Source organism: Nomascus leucogenys, chromosome 9 (genome assembly GCF_006542625.1).
Source record: "Nomascus leucogenys isolate Asia chromosome 9, Asia_NLE_v1, whole genome shotgun sequence".
Taxonomy (NCBI): domain Eukaryota; kingdom Metazoa; phylum Chordata; class Mammalia; order Primates; family Hylobatidae; genus Nomascus; species Nomascus leucogenys.
Window position 1 is genome coordinate 32,131,008 of NC_044389.1, and position 15,649 is coordinate 32,146,656.

Sequence of the window (15,649 nt, forward strand, 5' to 3'; positions counted from 1 at the left end):
CACTAATCACAAATCAACAATCTTTCTCAGCTTCTTGGGCCAGTGAGGCTGAACCAGTGGCTGCCCCCAGTTTAGAGCACCCAGAATTTAAGCCCAAATGGGAATTTCCAGCCCACCTCCAACCCAATTCTATATCTCTGTACGTGCTTGAATATAAGGTAGAGGTTTTAATTTTTCCAAAACTATCCCTCAGGAAAAAAAAAACATACTTAAGTCCTTTCAAAATCTTGCATATTATAAGGTACTTTCTCAATTACTTTATTGTAAAAATATTGTTTGGGGAAGATACATTAAGCTAAAATGACCTCGATCAATGTATTGGAGACTTATCAATAAGAAAGGGGCCCAGCTATCTAAACAATTCTCATAATGGCGCATTTCTTCGTAGTTGTGAGTGCTGAAAGTTGTTGCATACAAACCTTTCAGAGTGATTATGCTGTGAAGATCACAATATACACTAAGGGATAATTTGTCTATCTTTTAAATGTTTTGAAAATGATGTACTTTCCAGTGACCACATCAAAAACAGATTCAAACAGTACTATATCTCAAGTCATCTGGTGAGATGAATATAACTGAATATAATTTGAATATAATTACTTCATAAAATGTGAGTGAACAAATCAATACTTCTAAGTACAGTATTTCATCAATTATGTGACTTTCAATATATCTGTGTAATTAATTTACTAAATTAAACATAAAGGGACATTTGATTACTACATCTGTATTGCTAAATGTTCTCATAATCAAGTTGTCCAAGTCCTTTCTTTGAATGTGGGGGAAGTTCTTCCCATTGGGAAATGAGAGATGATCTTTGTAGGGTCATCTTATATTTGAGCATGTTTTGAGAAGGAATAGATTTGCTGAATCTGTGTGTGATGAGGTCTGGTGGATGAAAAAGGCAAGGAGAAGGAATGATACGAGATCCAGTCTTGAAACTGCAACCTGCTTTGGGTTCCTGTGTTGTTGGGTAAAACTTGGGGCTCATTTCTGCCTGAGCAGAAAGGCTCCTCAGCACCTTTCTTGGGCTGATGAAAGGAGAGTAAAAAGGAGGCCCTTCAAAAATGTTACCACTGAAAACACAGAAAGCAATATACCAAATTCAGTACTGGCAGGGCAGTTAGTTGTAACAATAACAGTAATCTATTAACATGTATTAAGTGCTTACCAGGCAATGTGCAAAGTGCTTTTTGTGTAATGGTCATATCGATTTATCATCCTTATTCTGAGATGTAGGAGCTAAGTAACAGTGAGGTAGCTTGCCCAAGTCCCAAAATATAAGTGTGCCACAATGGTACATGATAGGGCTGGGATTTGAACCCAGGCAGTCTTACTCCAGAGCCTGCACTTTTATGTATGATGCTATACCACTTCAATGATTTAAATAACAGAATCTACGAGGGAGCATAAACATTTCCAAGGATCCTTCCTACTATCCACAGCATCTTTTTTCTAGCATCAGGGCATGGGAAAAACCAAATTAGTGATCTATGATAATCGTGGATTCTGAATTCGCCGTTCTAGAAGAACAATTGCTTCAAAACTCACCTGACGGCTAAATCCAGCAGTGATAGTCCTCATTCTTTGTATATACACATTTGGATATCTGAACACCAGTTATTACTGCCATGTTGCTGACAGTCTTCCTTTGACTGACAAAACCCTCTTCTTCCTTGATTTTCCTCTATCCTCAGTGCTCATTCCTCCTGATTCTGCTCCATCCTTCCTCTATCTCTTTTCTAAGTGCTGAGGTTTATTTTACCTCCATATCCTAGGCAGTCTCATCTGTGGTCAAGGCTTTGCTTTCTACCTATGGGCCCCCAAATTTATATCTCAAATTTCCCTTCTAAACTAAAATAAAAAAAGAGGGTCTCGCTTTGTCACCCAGGCTGGAGTGCAGTGGTGCAATCACAGCTCACTGTAGCCTCGCCGTCACAGGCTCAAGTGATCTTCCTGCCTTAGCCTCCTAGAGGTGGGGTTTCTCCATGTTGCCCAGGCTGGTCTCGAACTCCTGGGCTCAAGTGATCCACCCACCTCAGCCTCCCAAAGTGCTGGGATTATAGGCATGAGTCACTGTGCCCAGACTGATCCTTCTTTTATAGTCCTCATCCTTTAATGGCATCACTGTCTAACCATGTACAAACCTAAAGCCTTGGATCCATCTTGGACTCTTCCTTATGTCTCTCAACTTTCCTATACTCGTATCCCTAACACACAGACTTATTGGATCACCAGATTCTTTAGATTTCACCTCCTAAATGTCCCTGTAATCTGTTTCCTCTTTGCTTTCATTACCATGATGAAAGCCTTCATCGTCTCTCATTTGAATTACGGTAATCATCATTTATCTGGCTTCCCTAGCTCCACTTCATTCTCTAAGCCCTTGAGTGAGTGACCTTTCTAAAACATGAATCCAGTCACACTAATTCCTGCTTACAAATCATTCACAGCTCTTCTTTGCCTACAGGGCACCATCCTACTGAACAACCTGGCACATAAAGCCCTTCACAGGCATATTGGTGGCTACGTTTCTAGTCTCTTTCTTACCTCTTTCTCAATCCTTCTCCAGTCATACCTCCTGCTGTGAACTAAGATCCAGACCACTGGGGCCACATGCCACTTTATCTCACACCAGGCAATCCTATCCTGAAGGGGAGCCTTGGTCTTTCTGATCTTTGGGCAAACGAATTCACTATGCTGTACTGTTGGCTTTGGACTTTTTAAAGAAATGTGGTTCCAGGCATTTTAAGGCACTTTACAGTAATTATTCATCTTTCAAAAACTCTACAAGGTTGAAGTACTATTGCCTCCATTTAACAATGAAGAAGCAGACACCAAGTATTACTAATAAGGAACTAGTAACTGAATGAACCAAAATGTAAAGCCAGAAAACAAACAAACAAACAAAAAAAAAACCAAAATGTAAAGCCAGGTCAGGCTGACTCCAAAGCCTGTGCTTTAGCTGAGCCCAACCCTGAAGTCTTGCCGATTTCATCTATTGCCATAATTTCTACTGCAAGGAAAGAACCAGGAAACAACATCACTGCTTTAGGTTCTCATATGTGCAGCCCACAGGACACTCAGACACAGTCACTTTGAGACATGGCAGGTACCATATTTTCAGTCCAACTTCTAGCACATCCCAGCATCCCATGAATGAAAAAGCATGTGTGTTCTACTCTGGCAACAAACTTCACATTCCCATTGAATCCCAAAATGAAGGCCTCTGAGGAGGGAGAATAAAACCTTAGTCTGCCTCCAAGGAAGGAGAAAGTGGAAATGAGCCTCAGTGGTATTTCTGACTTCTTGGGGTAAATAGATGCCCAGAAGCTGGTATGTCTTTAAGAAGTGAGAGTCCTAGCTCTGTCCTCTTAAGCCTGATTTTATTAAAATAGCATTGATAGCATCCTACATATTTATTTTTGTTCCCTAATGCTAACACACACATATGTACTCAACTATAGCCAACAAGAAAATTGCTTAAATGATTACTTATCATGTATAACAGATGTATCTTATTCCTTTATTACTTTTATAATGTGGCTCAGAAAGCTCCACCCTAAGAGCCCCTGGATTGAAAGCCAGTTTCATCTCTGCCTGTGTGGCCTTGAGAAACACATTTTCATTTTCTCATTTTTCAAATCAAGAGATTCCAAGTAGTTGATCCGTAAGCAGTCGCTTTAAATTCTAATATTCAGAGACTATTTTTACTTTGGGGATGTCTTCCATTAGGCTGAGACTTCTTATCCCAGCCCTAAGAGAACATACCCTTCGTGACCATTTTCAGAACCTTTTATTTATCACTTTTTAAAACTATATATATTTAAGGTATACAACATGATGTTTCGATATACACAGTAAAATAGTATTCTAGTCAGGCAAATTAATATATTCATTATTTCACGTAGTTATCTCCACCTTTTTTTTTTTTGGTGGCAATCATACATGGTTTTGAAAATGGTAGTCAGAGATGATAGGTTGGAAGTTAATTCCAAGACTATTTTAGACAAGAAGGACTGTAGCATTGCATTCAAACACATGCTCAAACATTATTTATGCCACTCAAATCCAATTCAGGCCAGCGTCACCCAGAGTGCACAATAACATTGGGAATGGCTTATACAATTCCATGTGCATGTGAGCATTACCTCATATTCATGCATGCACATGTGTGGAAATGGCTCTTGGCCTTGGACCTATTGAAAGAATGATTGAAATGCCATCAGATGCAGGAGGCAATATAAACACAAAACATCAGGGCAATTATACAGGCATATATCCATAGAACCAGGTGACAAGGAAAACACCCATAAAATGTTGCCATAGCTGACACATGCTTACAGTTAAGAGTTGCTAGGTTCTCACAAAGTTTTGTTTACATGAACTTAACGTCTAACACATGACAGCCAACTAGGTGCCCTAGATAAGATCAAATGATATATGACACAGGTGCCCAATAAGTGCTTGTTGAATGAATATTACATGAAAATACTATGAAAAGTAACGTGATGCAAAAGTTAAGGGTATTGCTAATACTCTTAAGGCTCATTTTTCCATCCGAAAGTTGAAACATGAATTACAGGATTATTGAAGAGGTTCCTTTGCAATCTTTGTGGTGTTCACAGTCATGGGAAACATTGCCACCAAAACCTTTTAATAAAAGCACGCGCTGGGGAAAGAACGTATATAACAACATATTATTGATTAAATAGCGGCCCCTTGGTCGAAAAAAGAAATCAAGAAGGAACATTCTTAAGGTAAGGAAGACCCTCTTTTGGCACAGCTTATTGGCTTCCTATTTTTAAAAAACAGATAGCTTTATATATTAGTCTCATTTAAAATCAGTCTCTGGAGAAGCCCCAGATAGGGGAGGAGAAGGGAGCTCTAACAAGGTTCTGGACAAAGTGGGAATCCTCGGAGGTACGTTCAGCCATCACGGTCTGCAGAGAAAGGCAGATTCTCAGCCCAGGGCTGAGACGTTTCCTCGTGGAAGCCGACTCACCTTCCCTCCTGGAGGTGGCCCGGGCTGCGGGCAGGAAGAACGAGAAGCAGAGGCAGCAGCCCAGCCAGAGCGCAGGCATGGCGGGGCCGGGCCGCTCCGTCTCTGTCTCCGCTGCAGGGGTCGCTGCCCGGCGCCTCGGTTGATGAATCTCACTCTGCGCTCCGCTGTGCCTTCCTTTTCCTTGATCAGGTGGTTTTATCGACTCTTCTACCTGACTCAGTCCTGACAGGAAGCGAGCCCGTGTTTCAGGGTGTGACTCACCTGTGAATAAGGAGGACCCAGCCCTCCAGAGGCAGACAAACACACACAGCACACACCGGGCTGGAAAAGCGCTCCCCGCAGCCGCCTGCTCCCCCTCGCAGCTAGGAGGGCGCACACCTGGCCCGGGCCAAGGGTGTGGCACAGAGGCTGCGGCCCGGGAGCCTTTGCCTGGAATGTGCCAGATTCCCCGGAGCCCTCCTTCTCTACCGGGGTGGTCCAGGGCAGATTCACAGAGGTAGATAGCAGCCCGCCCCTTCGGGAGGCCCAATCTTAAGTGCGTTAACTCAGAAATAAGGCAGCAGCCTGAATCAGCTCCGGCTTAAAGGACATCAAGGAAGACAAGGCAGTCGGAGAGTCACAACAGGGTCCTCTCCGCCCTCCAGTTTAGGGTCAACCTCTCCTTTCTCCAGGCCGAACCAAGGGTTTCTCTCCTGGTCCACATAACTTCCTGCTCACCAGGGTTAGCAACTCATAAAGTAACCTGTTGACTGGCCAACCTCCCTATAAAGACTGGTATGGTTTTCTTTTTGTTTGTTTTTTTGTTTGTTGGTTTTTGTTTTTGTTTTCAATGGCACCATCATAGTGCACTGCAGCCTCCAACTCCTGGGCTCAAGCAATCCTCCCACCTCAGCCTCTTGAGTAGCTAGGGCTACAGGCAAATGCCACCACACCCAGCTAATTTTTAAATTTTTTGTAGAGACGAGGTCTTGCTGTGTTGGGCAGACTGACCTTGACTTCCTGGCCTCAAGTAATCCTCCTGTCCTGGCCTCCCAAAGTGCTGGGATTATAGGCATAAACACCATCTCCGGCCCACTTTATATTCCTAACTAGTATAGTGTCTAGTTTGCAGTTGGTGCTTAATAAATATTGGCTTGAAATGAATAAGAAAAAGGATCTAGATACCAAACTCTTTGACATCTTAGAGTGTATTTCTCAGCCACTCTCCGTGGGCACTAGAGAAAATATTTGTTGAGACCAACTTTGAATGTTATCCACTGTGTTAGGTGAAGTGAGTAATATCTAGACAACTGCAAATCTTGGTATAAACTATATTGTCTCTTCTCCTAAGGAAGCTAGTGACAATAATTCAGAGAGGTGGCTGTCAAGAAGGCTTTGGTTCCTGCTAGAGATTTAAAAATTGCTAGAGCTTTATAAATACACAATCTGTCCAAAACAACCAACACTTCTTCCCAACATTGAGGCCTACAAAGGCCCCCAATAAATAGCTGTTTGCTGACTAAATATATAAATATTCTCTAGATTGTTCTGTGGATGACAACAACATAAGATAATGAACAAATCATCCAGGGCAGACATAAGTGTCAAAGGTTCTAAAAACTTCGGTTCTTGCCTGTCATGGAGACCAGTGTGGGCTGACTAGGATAGCTAGGGATGGCTTTGTACAGAATGTGGAGCATGAACTGGGTGTTAGGAATAGCTGGGGTCTGAATACAGAACCCAAGAATGGTAGGGGCAAGACAGGTTGCTGCAAACTGGCTGACACCTATTCTAAAATCTCCAGCAACAAAACCTGAGGAATAGAAAAGAAACTCCAACTTTCTCATCCAAGGCTTGATTCTCTTCTACTCTGCCCAGGATTCAAACAAATTATACAAATATTCTTCTCTTTCAAAACTCAGTCTCCAGCTACAGCTAAGGTTTCAGTTCACAGAGACCAGGTATTTAGAATTTTCCCTTCTAGTCGCTGGTACCTTGTGGAGGCTGAGGTCCTGTCCCTGAGTCCCATCCGTGTTGCGCAATTCACCACGGTCCTGCAGGAACAAGGAACAGGGCCCTACAAAATAAAGTCTTGAAGGAAGATTTCATTTTAGTACAGATTGCTATAGTTTATTAAATGTTAAAAGTTGGAACAGATGTTTTCATCTAGCATCATTTTGGGACAGTGATAATAGCAATACAAACACATAAGTAATGCTTACTATTTGTCAGTCGCTGTTGTAAATCCATTATCTCATTAAACTTTTAATCTTTAAAACAACTTTATGAATTAGGTGTACTATTAATTTCCCCATTTTACAGGCAAGAAAACACAGGCATGCGAAAGTCAGGTAACATGCTCAAAGTCACACTGCTAGTAAGTTGCAAAGCCAAGGTTCAAAACCAGGCAATATGACTCCACAATCCGTTAGCTCTTTGTTAGGTCAGATTAAAAAGTACCATAAAAAAAAAAGACAAATTCACAACACTGAATGAATTCAACATGCAATCAAAGGTTATTTATCAATGACCATTATAACCTAGCCAGATTGTAGACTATTGGCCTACATTGATAAATTCAAGTCACAAAAGACTCTGAACAAATATTTCTAATTTTTCCCAAGATGTTAGTTCTGGAAGGACTCCCAGAGGTCATCTGGACCAGGGGCAGCAAATGGGCAGCAGGCACCTGGGCACCAGACCCACCAGCAGCCTCTTTTGTGTGAACAGTGCAGGATTTAAAACATATTTTCAAAATGTAAACGCCTTAAGGCAGGCACTCCCCAACTTTTCTCAGTTCCCACCTCTTCACATTGCCTTATTCTGGGCTTCTCCACACATCCAAACAACTGTCTGGCTCAGGCTTGACACCCCTGCTCTGGCTTCATCCCTTACCTTGCTCAGGGACAATATCGACCCCTTTTACCAATCTGAGAATTCTTCTCTAGTGCATTACTGAGGTTAAGAGTGTTCTAGTGGCCAAAAGTTGAGGCTTAGGCAGGTTCCCAGGGCCAAATCCTGGCTTCTATTCATCAAGGCAGTTACTTTGCTTTCTGTGATCCTTAGTTTCCTAATCTATAAAATGGAGATAATAATAAAACACTTACCTAGTAGGGTTATTAGAGTTAATGAATTATCTAGGGCTCAGAACAGCACCAGGCACATAATATGTGCTATACAGATATAGCCATAATAAGAATAATAATTGTTTTAAAAATTAGTGTTAACACTGAGTGAGCACTAATCATTTTTCTGTTGTTAAAATTACTAACAAATACCATATGAGAAAGATGAAATTTTTGCTTCAACCCATCTACTAATTAATTATTGAATCATTATTTTAAAATTTTATGGAACTCTTGGCCTAATCCAGGTTCATGCCCAGATTACCAATATTTACTTGGATGCTATTAATTATTTCATATTTTTGCTGCATATCTGGAAATTTCCTTCACATACAGATTTTCTTACCAAATGTTTCCATTTTTTTTTTTTTTTGAGATGGAGTCTCGCTCTGTCACCCAGGCTGAAGTGCAGTGGCACAATCTCAGCTCACTGCAACCTCCACCTCCCAGGTTCATGCGATTCTCCTGCCTAAGCCTTCTGAGTAGCTGGGATTGCTGGCAGGTGCCACCATACGTGGCTAATTTTTGTGTTTTTTAATAGAGACAGGGTTTCACCTTGTTGGCCAGGCTGGTCTTGGACTCCTGACCTCAAGTGATCTGCCCACCTCGGCCTCCCAAAGTGCTGGGATTACAGGCCTGAGCCACTGTGCCCAGCCTGTTTCAAAAGTTGTGAAATAGAGCAAGACTCTGTCTCAAAAAAAAAAAAAATTGTGAATTTAAAACTTCGCTTTCAAACAGGTTGGGATCTTACATTTCAAGGAAAAGGTAAAGGTAAAGATTTAAATGTATTCTTAGGATTACCTTTAATTAACACATGGCTTTTCAAAAAAGCAAAAACAAAAATCTATTTGCTTTTCCATATGGCCCAAGTAAATATATATTTTTTCAAATCCAGACAAAAGTCAACTTAATACTACTCAGTAATAACAAGGAATAAACTACTGATACATACACAGCATGGGTGAATCTCAAAGCATTGTGCTAAAACAAGCCAGGCATAAAAGCCCAGATACTATGTGATTCCATTTAAATGGAATTCTAGAAAAGGTAAAACTACAAAGCAAGAAAGCAGATCAGTGGTTGCTAGGGACAGGGACTGACTGCAATGGGCCATGAGGATACTTCTGGAGGATGAAAGAAATATTCTAAAATATTACTGTGGTCAAAAGTAATCAATTGCTGGCGGGGCTCAGTGGCTCACACCTGTAACCGAGCACTTTGGAGGCTGAGGCGAGCAGATCATCTGAGGTTAGGAGTTTGAGACCAGCCTGGCCAACATGGTAAAATCCCGTCTTTACTAAAAATACAAAAATTAGCTGGGCCTGGTGGCTCACGCCTGTAATCCCTGCTACTGGGGAGGCTGAGGCAAGAGAATCGTTTGAATCTGGGAGGTGGAGGTTGCAGTGGGCCGAGATCATGCCACTGCATTCTAGCCTGAGTGACAGAGAGAGACTCTGTCTCAAAAAAAAAAAAAAAAAAAAGGCCAGGCGCGGTGGCTCACACCTGTAATCCCAGCACTTTGGGAGGCCAAGGCACGTGGATTACGAGGTCAGGAGATCGAGACCAACCTGGCTAACATGGTGAAACCCCATCTCTACTAAAAAAAATACAAAAAAATTAGCCGGCCATGGTGGCGGGCGCCTGTAGTCCCAGCTACTCGGGAGGCTGAGGCAGGAGAATGCCGTGAATCCAGGAGGTGGAACTTGCAGTGAGCCGAGATCGATCGTGCCACTGCACTCCAGCCTGGGCGACAGAGCGAGACTCTGTCTCAAAAAAAAAAAAAAAAACTCGATTGTACACTTAAAATTGGATTGTATACAAAATATCTCAATAAACTGATATAAGAAAGAGAAAATCTCAAAAAAATGTATTTCGTAATTCAGATACTTTAATTCAAATGTGCAAACTCAAAGCAACCACTGGAAACATACCAGTGTTTGCATAAGTTGTGTGACAAAACCAGGCCTGACAAAACCATCTCTGCTGGTTTGGATCAGCACTAAGTGGCCAGCTCAGACCTTTGGGCAGAGACCCTTCTGGAAACCTGTCTGTTTTTGCAATTTACAAAAAGTAAAAGATGCTTTTTGAAATGTTTGCATAGGAACATGAATTTTAAACCCATCTCAGATTTTTGTTCTAGAAAGTGAGCGCTTGAATTTTCATCTGATCCTCCCCCAAATTTGTCCATTTAGAGTGTAACTCCTGGTGTTGGTGAGGATAATGCTCTACGTAGAATTCTCCAACCACAGAGCAGAAAAGGACTGGGTGGGGCATTCCAACCGGGTGTGGCCAGGAAGGCTGAGGCCCTGGAAGTCCCCTTTGTTCATTGTTGATTTTGCAGCTCACAGTCATCACCCTGGGGACTTTTCTTTCTACAGTGCTGTATAAATCATTTCACAGAATGGTCATCTCTCCACCCAACCCCCCAAATAGAATTATAAGTAACATGTTGATTTTTCCCTTGAGTTCCATCATTACCTTAGTTTACTTTCAGAAGGAATGTCTGGCATGTCATCCGCTTTCAAACTCACTTATGATAAAAACTGAAGTACTTTCTGTTAACATGCCAGCAATGGACAGGGCTGTTGGTCCCGGTTCCCTGTCCTTTAAAAAATCTCCCCAGATAGTTCTAATTATGTCAGCATTCACATTACAATTTTAAATGTAAAATATAGCAATCAGGAAAAAAAATTTTTTTAACTCCCCTTTGTTCTTAATTGGTAAAGGAAAATGTCCATAAATGGAAATGGTTCAGTGTTTCCTGGATCGTCTGGGTAAATTCTCTGAGGCTGGCCGGTCTCCAGAAAACAATGTTCTCTGAAGCAAAACCCTGGCTGAAGTGGCAAGCTTCCATTTTATGCAGAAACATATGTGGTGTGCCCACAGCTAGTTTTCAGGGAGCAGTAGAGGCCAGACCAGAACTGAAGTAATGCCGTTTATTTATTAAAGGGACATGATCCTTTATCTGTGGTTGGCTGGTGGTACACCTGGGCCAGAGATGTGGTGGGAAATCAACACACGAAGAAGAACTTCTTTTGCATCTTTTTTGGTGTAGCTATTATAGACAGAAATATTCAAATCAATTAATAGTTAAACAATACAAAAAAATGAGGCCAGATGTGGTGGCTCACACTTGTAATCTCAGCACTTTGGGAGGCCAAGGCTGGTGGATCAGTTGAGATCAGGAGTTCGAGACCAGCCTGGCCAACACAATGAAACTCCATCTCTACTAAAAATAAAAAAATAAAAAACAAATTACCTGGGCGTGGTGGCATGTGCCTGTAGTCCCAGCTACCTGGGAGGCTAAGGCAGGAGAATCGCTTGAACCTGGGAGACAGAGGTTGCAGTGGGCCGAGATCACGCCACTACACTCCAACCTGGGTGACAGAGCGAGACTCCATCTCAGAAAAAAAAAATTTGGAAGGAGCACAGAGAAGAGGGGCATAAGCTGAGAGAAAGCAAAATAGACACAGAAAAACATCAAAACAAAACAGAGGACAAAAGATTCTGAGAGAGGGATATTTAGTAGATTTCAAGGCTGTGTCAGTTGTTGTGTTCCCTTAAACTGAAATTTGGTCATCCGTGCATCTGTGAAATGTTGATTAGTAGAAGAAACATTGCTCATGGCTCCTCAACCATGCTTATGCTTGGACCACAGATATTCGGATTTGAATGAGAGAGGCAAAGGAGACCACTGCAGTGAAAATTCTTGTCTCCATTGCAGTGGTGGGGGCCAGGGCTGTATCACATGCAGACTTGACAAGATAAGCTAGAAATGAGAGGTAGCTACCTTAGATCAGAGATCCTACCTTTGCCTTTGTAAGGAAGAAATGAATTCAGGAAACAATGTTTCTAAATGTATTTCTAAATTTAAATCTGAATTTTTCCACCTTTAATAATTTAAATTACAAAGTCTGAAAAACTCTATAGCATTTAGAAACCTGTCCTCTGCCTTTAAATGGGAAACTTTGGGTGTATTTTCAATGTCTGATAATAATCTTGACAATTACAATACTGATAGCCAAACTGTAGTGAATATTCTGCATACGCCCAGCTCAGTGATGAGAGCCTTTATAGGGATTATAGAGTTCACTGTTCACCACCATCCCATGAAGCAGGTGTTATTATTATCCTCATTTTGAGGTTACCCGGGCTCCCACACAAATTCACACCGATACCTCTCTCTAGAATTATTCAACTACAATATAAAAACAAATTAAGCCACTCACTGAACAAATACACTCTATAATTTAAAAAACAAAATTGAATTGGGTCTTTAATAAAATATGACATGCCTATTCCTTATAACATATACTGTATGTTCTATAGTCACCCCCCTGCAGCAGGTAAGCAATAAACAAGGTTTGGCTATTAGGGGTGCATTTTCCTTGTCATATTACCTTTGTTATTCTTCAGTGTATGACGACTTCGATTCTTATGCAACATCCTTTTATGTCATCCAATCAGATCTTGCATGGTTTTCTGTTGGTCTGATACCTTAATCCAGATATAAGAGTACGTTATTAAGTAATTCAATTCTTGAACGCCTTAGAACAATTGGAAGTTATTTTCGGCATAGTGGAAATAGTCTGAGCTGTGTGCAAGCGCTCAAGAATTTAGTAGCTATATCTCCGAACTCAGCTTTTCTAGGGCTGGGTTACACAGAAATCCCCAAACATTCCTGGGTGGTTCTTTGGCAGGAAACCTGCAGATTGGTTATTCCACTGCGCTCCAATGATGGAGAGAGCTACAAATAATCACAGAAAAATCTAAAGACCTTCCTCACTAACCTAAAAATTTCTCATAGTCTCAATATGTTTATTTAGATTAAGTAGGAAAATTAATTCAGTGATTCAGACAACTTAAACAAAAATGACACATTTGCCTCAGCCACCTGGCTATTTTAGGCGAATTTATTTTAGGCCTGAATTATTTGGACAACTATTTCAGTGCTCTGTTTTTTATTGTATGGATACAAAGTAAAACAAGGTTTAATCGTCATTGCTTTATCAAATTAACTAATGCCTTTGCTATTTTCTTTTCTCAGGATCCTCTATTAATACAACCCTTATAATTAACTTAAAAAATTTCAGCTTAAGCAGAATGTGGCTACGTGGTTTTGCAACAGAATTGTTTATATGGAATTGAATACATCTATGTGCCTCAGGTAAACATAAAATGGTGTGAAAGGAAAATAAATCATGGTACCCCCAAAACACTAAGCCAAAGGGAATAGTCAAGCTGGGAACTGCATTACACAAACCTGCCTCCCATTTTGTTTCTAAATAAGATAGTTACAAAGATAAAAAAGCTACATACCTCTCTCACAATTTGCCCACTAGGAAATTCCTTGTGGGCCCCAAGATCAAGTTCTGTTGAATTTCACCCTGACAAGGTAAACTGATAGCTTATCTTCATGGGTACGGGACAAAGGACAGAACTTAAAGTCATCCCTCTACTCACCTGAGACAAATGTGTATCTGATCACTTCCTCTGCCCTGTATTTTATCTTATGCAAAAATGCTGATTCACTGAGCTGAAGGAATACATAAGCGACTATTCCTTTACCCACCCTTACATGTGAATGGCTAATCGAAGACTCAAAAGAATGCAACCGTTTGCCTCTTATCTATACACACCTTCAAAACATTCCTTCCTTTTTTCCTAATATCTGCCCTTTGCCCTTTAAATATTGAAGCTCTCAAAATCATCTTTGGAGAAAGGCATAGGTCTGTCTTCCAGGTATAAGTTGCCCTTAACTTTGGCTTCTAAACTTCTAAATTGATTGAGATTTATCTCAGATACTTTTTGGTTTACAGTGGATTACACTTATGCAAAAAACTCTACACACACATGGATATGTATTACTTGAACTCTAGGTAGAAAATCTTCTTTTAAGAAAGATTTTGGGGGCTTTGGTTGATTCAGGTTTTTTTTTTTTTTTCTTTTTTTTGAGACAGAGTCTCGCTCTGTCGCCCAGGCTGGAGTGCAGTGGCGCGATCTCGGCTTAGCTGGGACTACAGGCGCCCGCCACCATGTCTGGCTAATGTTTTGTATTTTTAGTAGAGACGGGGTTTCACCGTGTTAGCCAGGATGGTCTTGATCTCCTGACCTCAGGTGATCCGCCCGCCTCGGCCTCCCAAAATGCTGGGATTACAGGCGTGAGCCACCGTGCCCAGCCAGTTGATTTGGTTTTTAGGTTTTAATCTTGCACTCTATATTATCTTTTTTTTTTTTTTTTTTTTTTTTTTTTTGAGTCAGAGTCTTGCTCTGTCACCTAGGCTAGAGTGCAGTGGCGTGATCTCGGCTCACTGCAACCTCCGCCTCCCGGGTTCAAGCAATTCTTCTGCCTCAGCCTCCCGAGTAGCTGAGACTACAGGGGTGTGTGCCCAGCTAATTTTTTGTATTTTTAGTAGAGACGAGGTTTCACCATGTTTGCCAGGATGGTCTCGATCTCTGGACCTCGTGATCTGCCCGCCTTGGCCTCCCAAAGTGCTGGGATTACAGGTGTGAGCCAAGGCACCCAGTCTATTATCTTTTAAAAGGGGTGGGGCGGGGGGCGGCAATTCTAAATCTTTGGACCCTTCAAGGCCTCATGTAAAACCCATGTTAGAAGAAACTGTCTCATTGTTATCTGCGCGCTAATCTTTCTTGTTGGAAATTTCTGAAGAATTTTTATTAACTTGATAAATACATTTATTTTAATAAATATTATTTTAATGAACTTCCTCTTAGAACCAGATCTTGTCTAATCAGTCAACCACATTGTTGATTTTTCCTCTGGAATACAGACAGAGCTGAAAGAGTGATAACAGAAAATGCCATGTTGATTCAGACCAATGTACCCTTACACCGAACCAAGCTGTATCTGACAGAAGCACCAGTGGATGTTTTGGGAGTGGGTTGCTCTCATTACACCAACTTCAATGTTGAAGAAAACAGTCTAAAAGATCCTCATATTTTCTAATTCACATGCTATGGAATTATCATCCACAAATTTAACCAACTCTTTCAAATATTTTTAAAATATATTTTCTAGGTGTTGTTGGTCTGATAAATAAAATCAACTTTTATTATATTATTAATACAAGGACCTCACAATTGTTACTGGTTCTAGTGCTTTAGGATTTGCTAATCCTTTTTTCCAATCTCTTAAGGTTTTGTTAACTTTATCTATATGTTTCTTTACCTTTCTGGATGAAAAATCCTATTTTTAGACTCTCCTGGTAGCCTGTCCTGGTGATGATTTTTGGTTACTTTCCTTAGGAAGTTTCTAAGCTTTCACATGTGTCTTGACAAAGAAAGATCAGATTGTAAAAATTTCTTACATTTGAATACACTGCAGCTTGTATACTGGGGCATAACTCTTTCTGATGGGGGTGGGGGGGTTCCAGACAGATCACCTAGTATGATTAAGCCCAGTGCTGGCACCTGGCACAGGACAGTTCAGAGGGTGGGATTGGCAGAGCACTGAAATTCAGCACAGAGTTTCCCTTGCCATGCCATGCACCCTGGCACAGGCCTGTGTGCATCTAGAGGA

The 15,649-nt window shown here is 41.1% G+C and overlaps 1 protein-coding gene across 1 annotated transcript in view; it reads right to left on the minus strand.

Moving 5' to 3' along the window:
* LAMC2 (laminin subunit gamma 2) overlaps positions 1-5,204 on the minus strand; it is a 59,157-nt gene extending 53,953 nt beyond the window's left edge. The window contains exon 1 of the mRNA XM_030818776.1: positions 5,006-5,204. Within this exon, the coding sequence (XP_030674636.1) occupies positions 5,006-5,084 (79 nt within the window). The 5' untranslated portion in view covers positions 5,085-5,204. The remainder of the gene's footprint in view (positions 1-5,005) is intronic.
* Between the last annotated feature and the right edge of the window lie 10,445 nt (positions 5,205-15,649).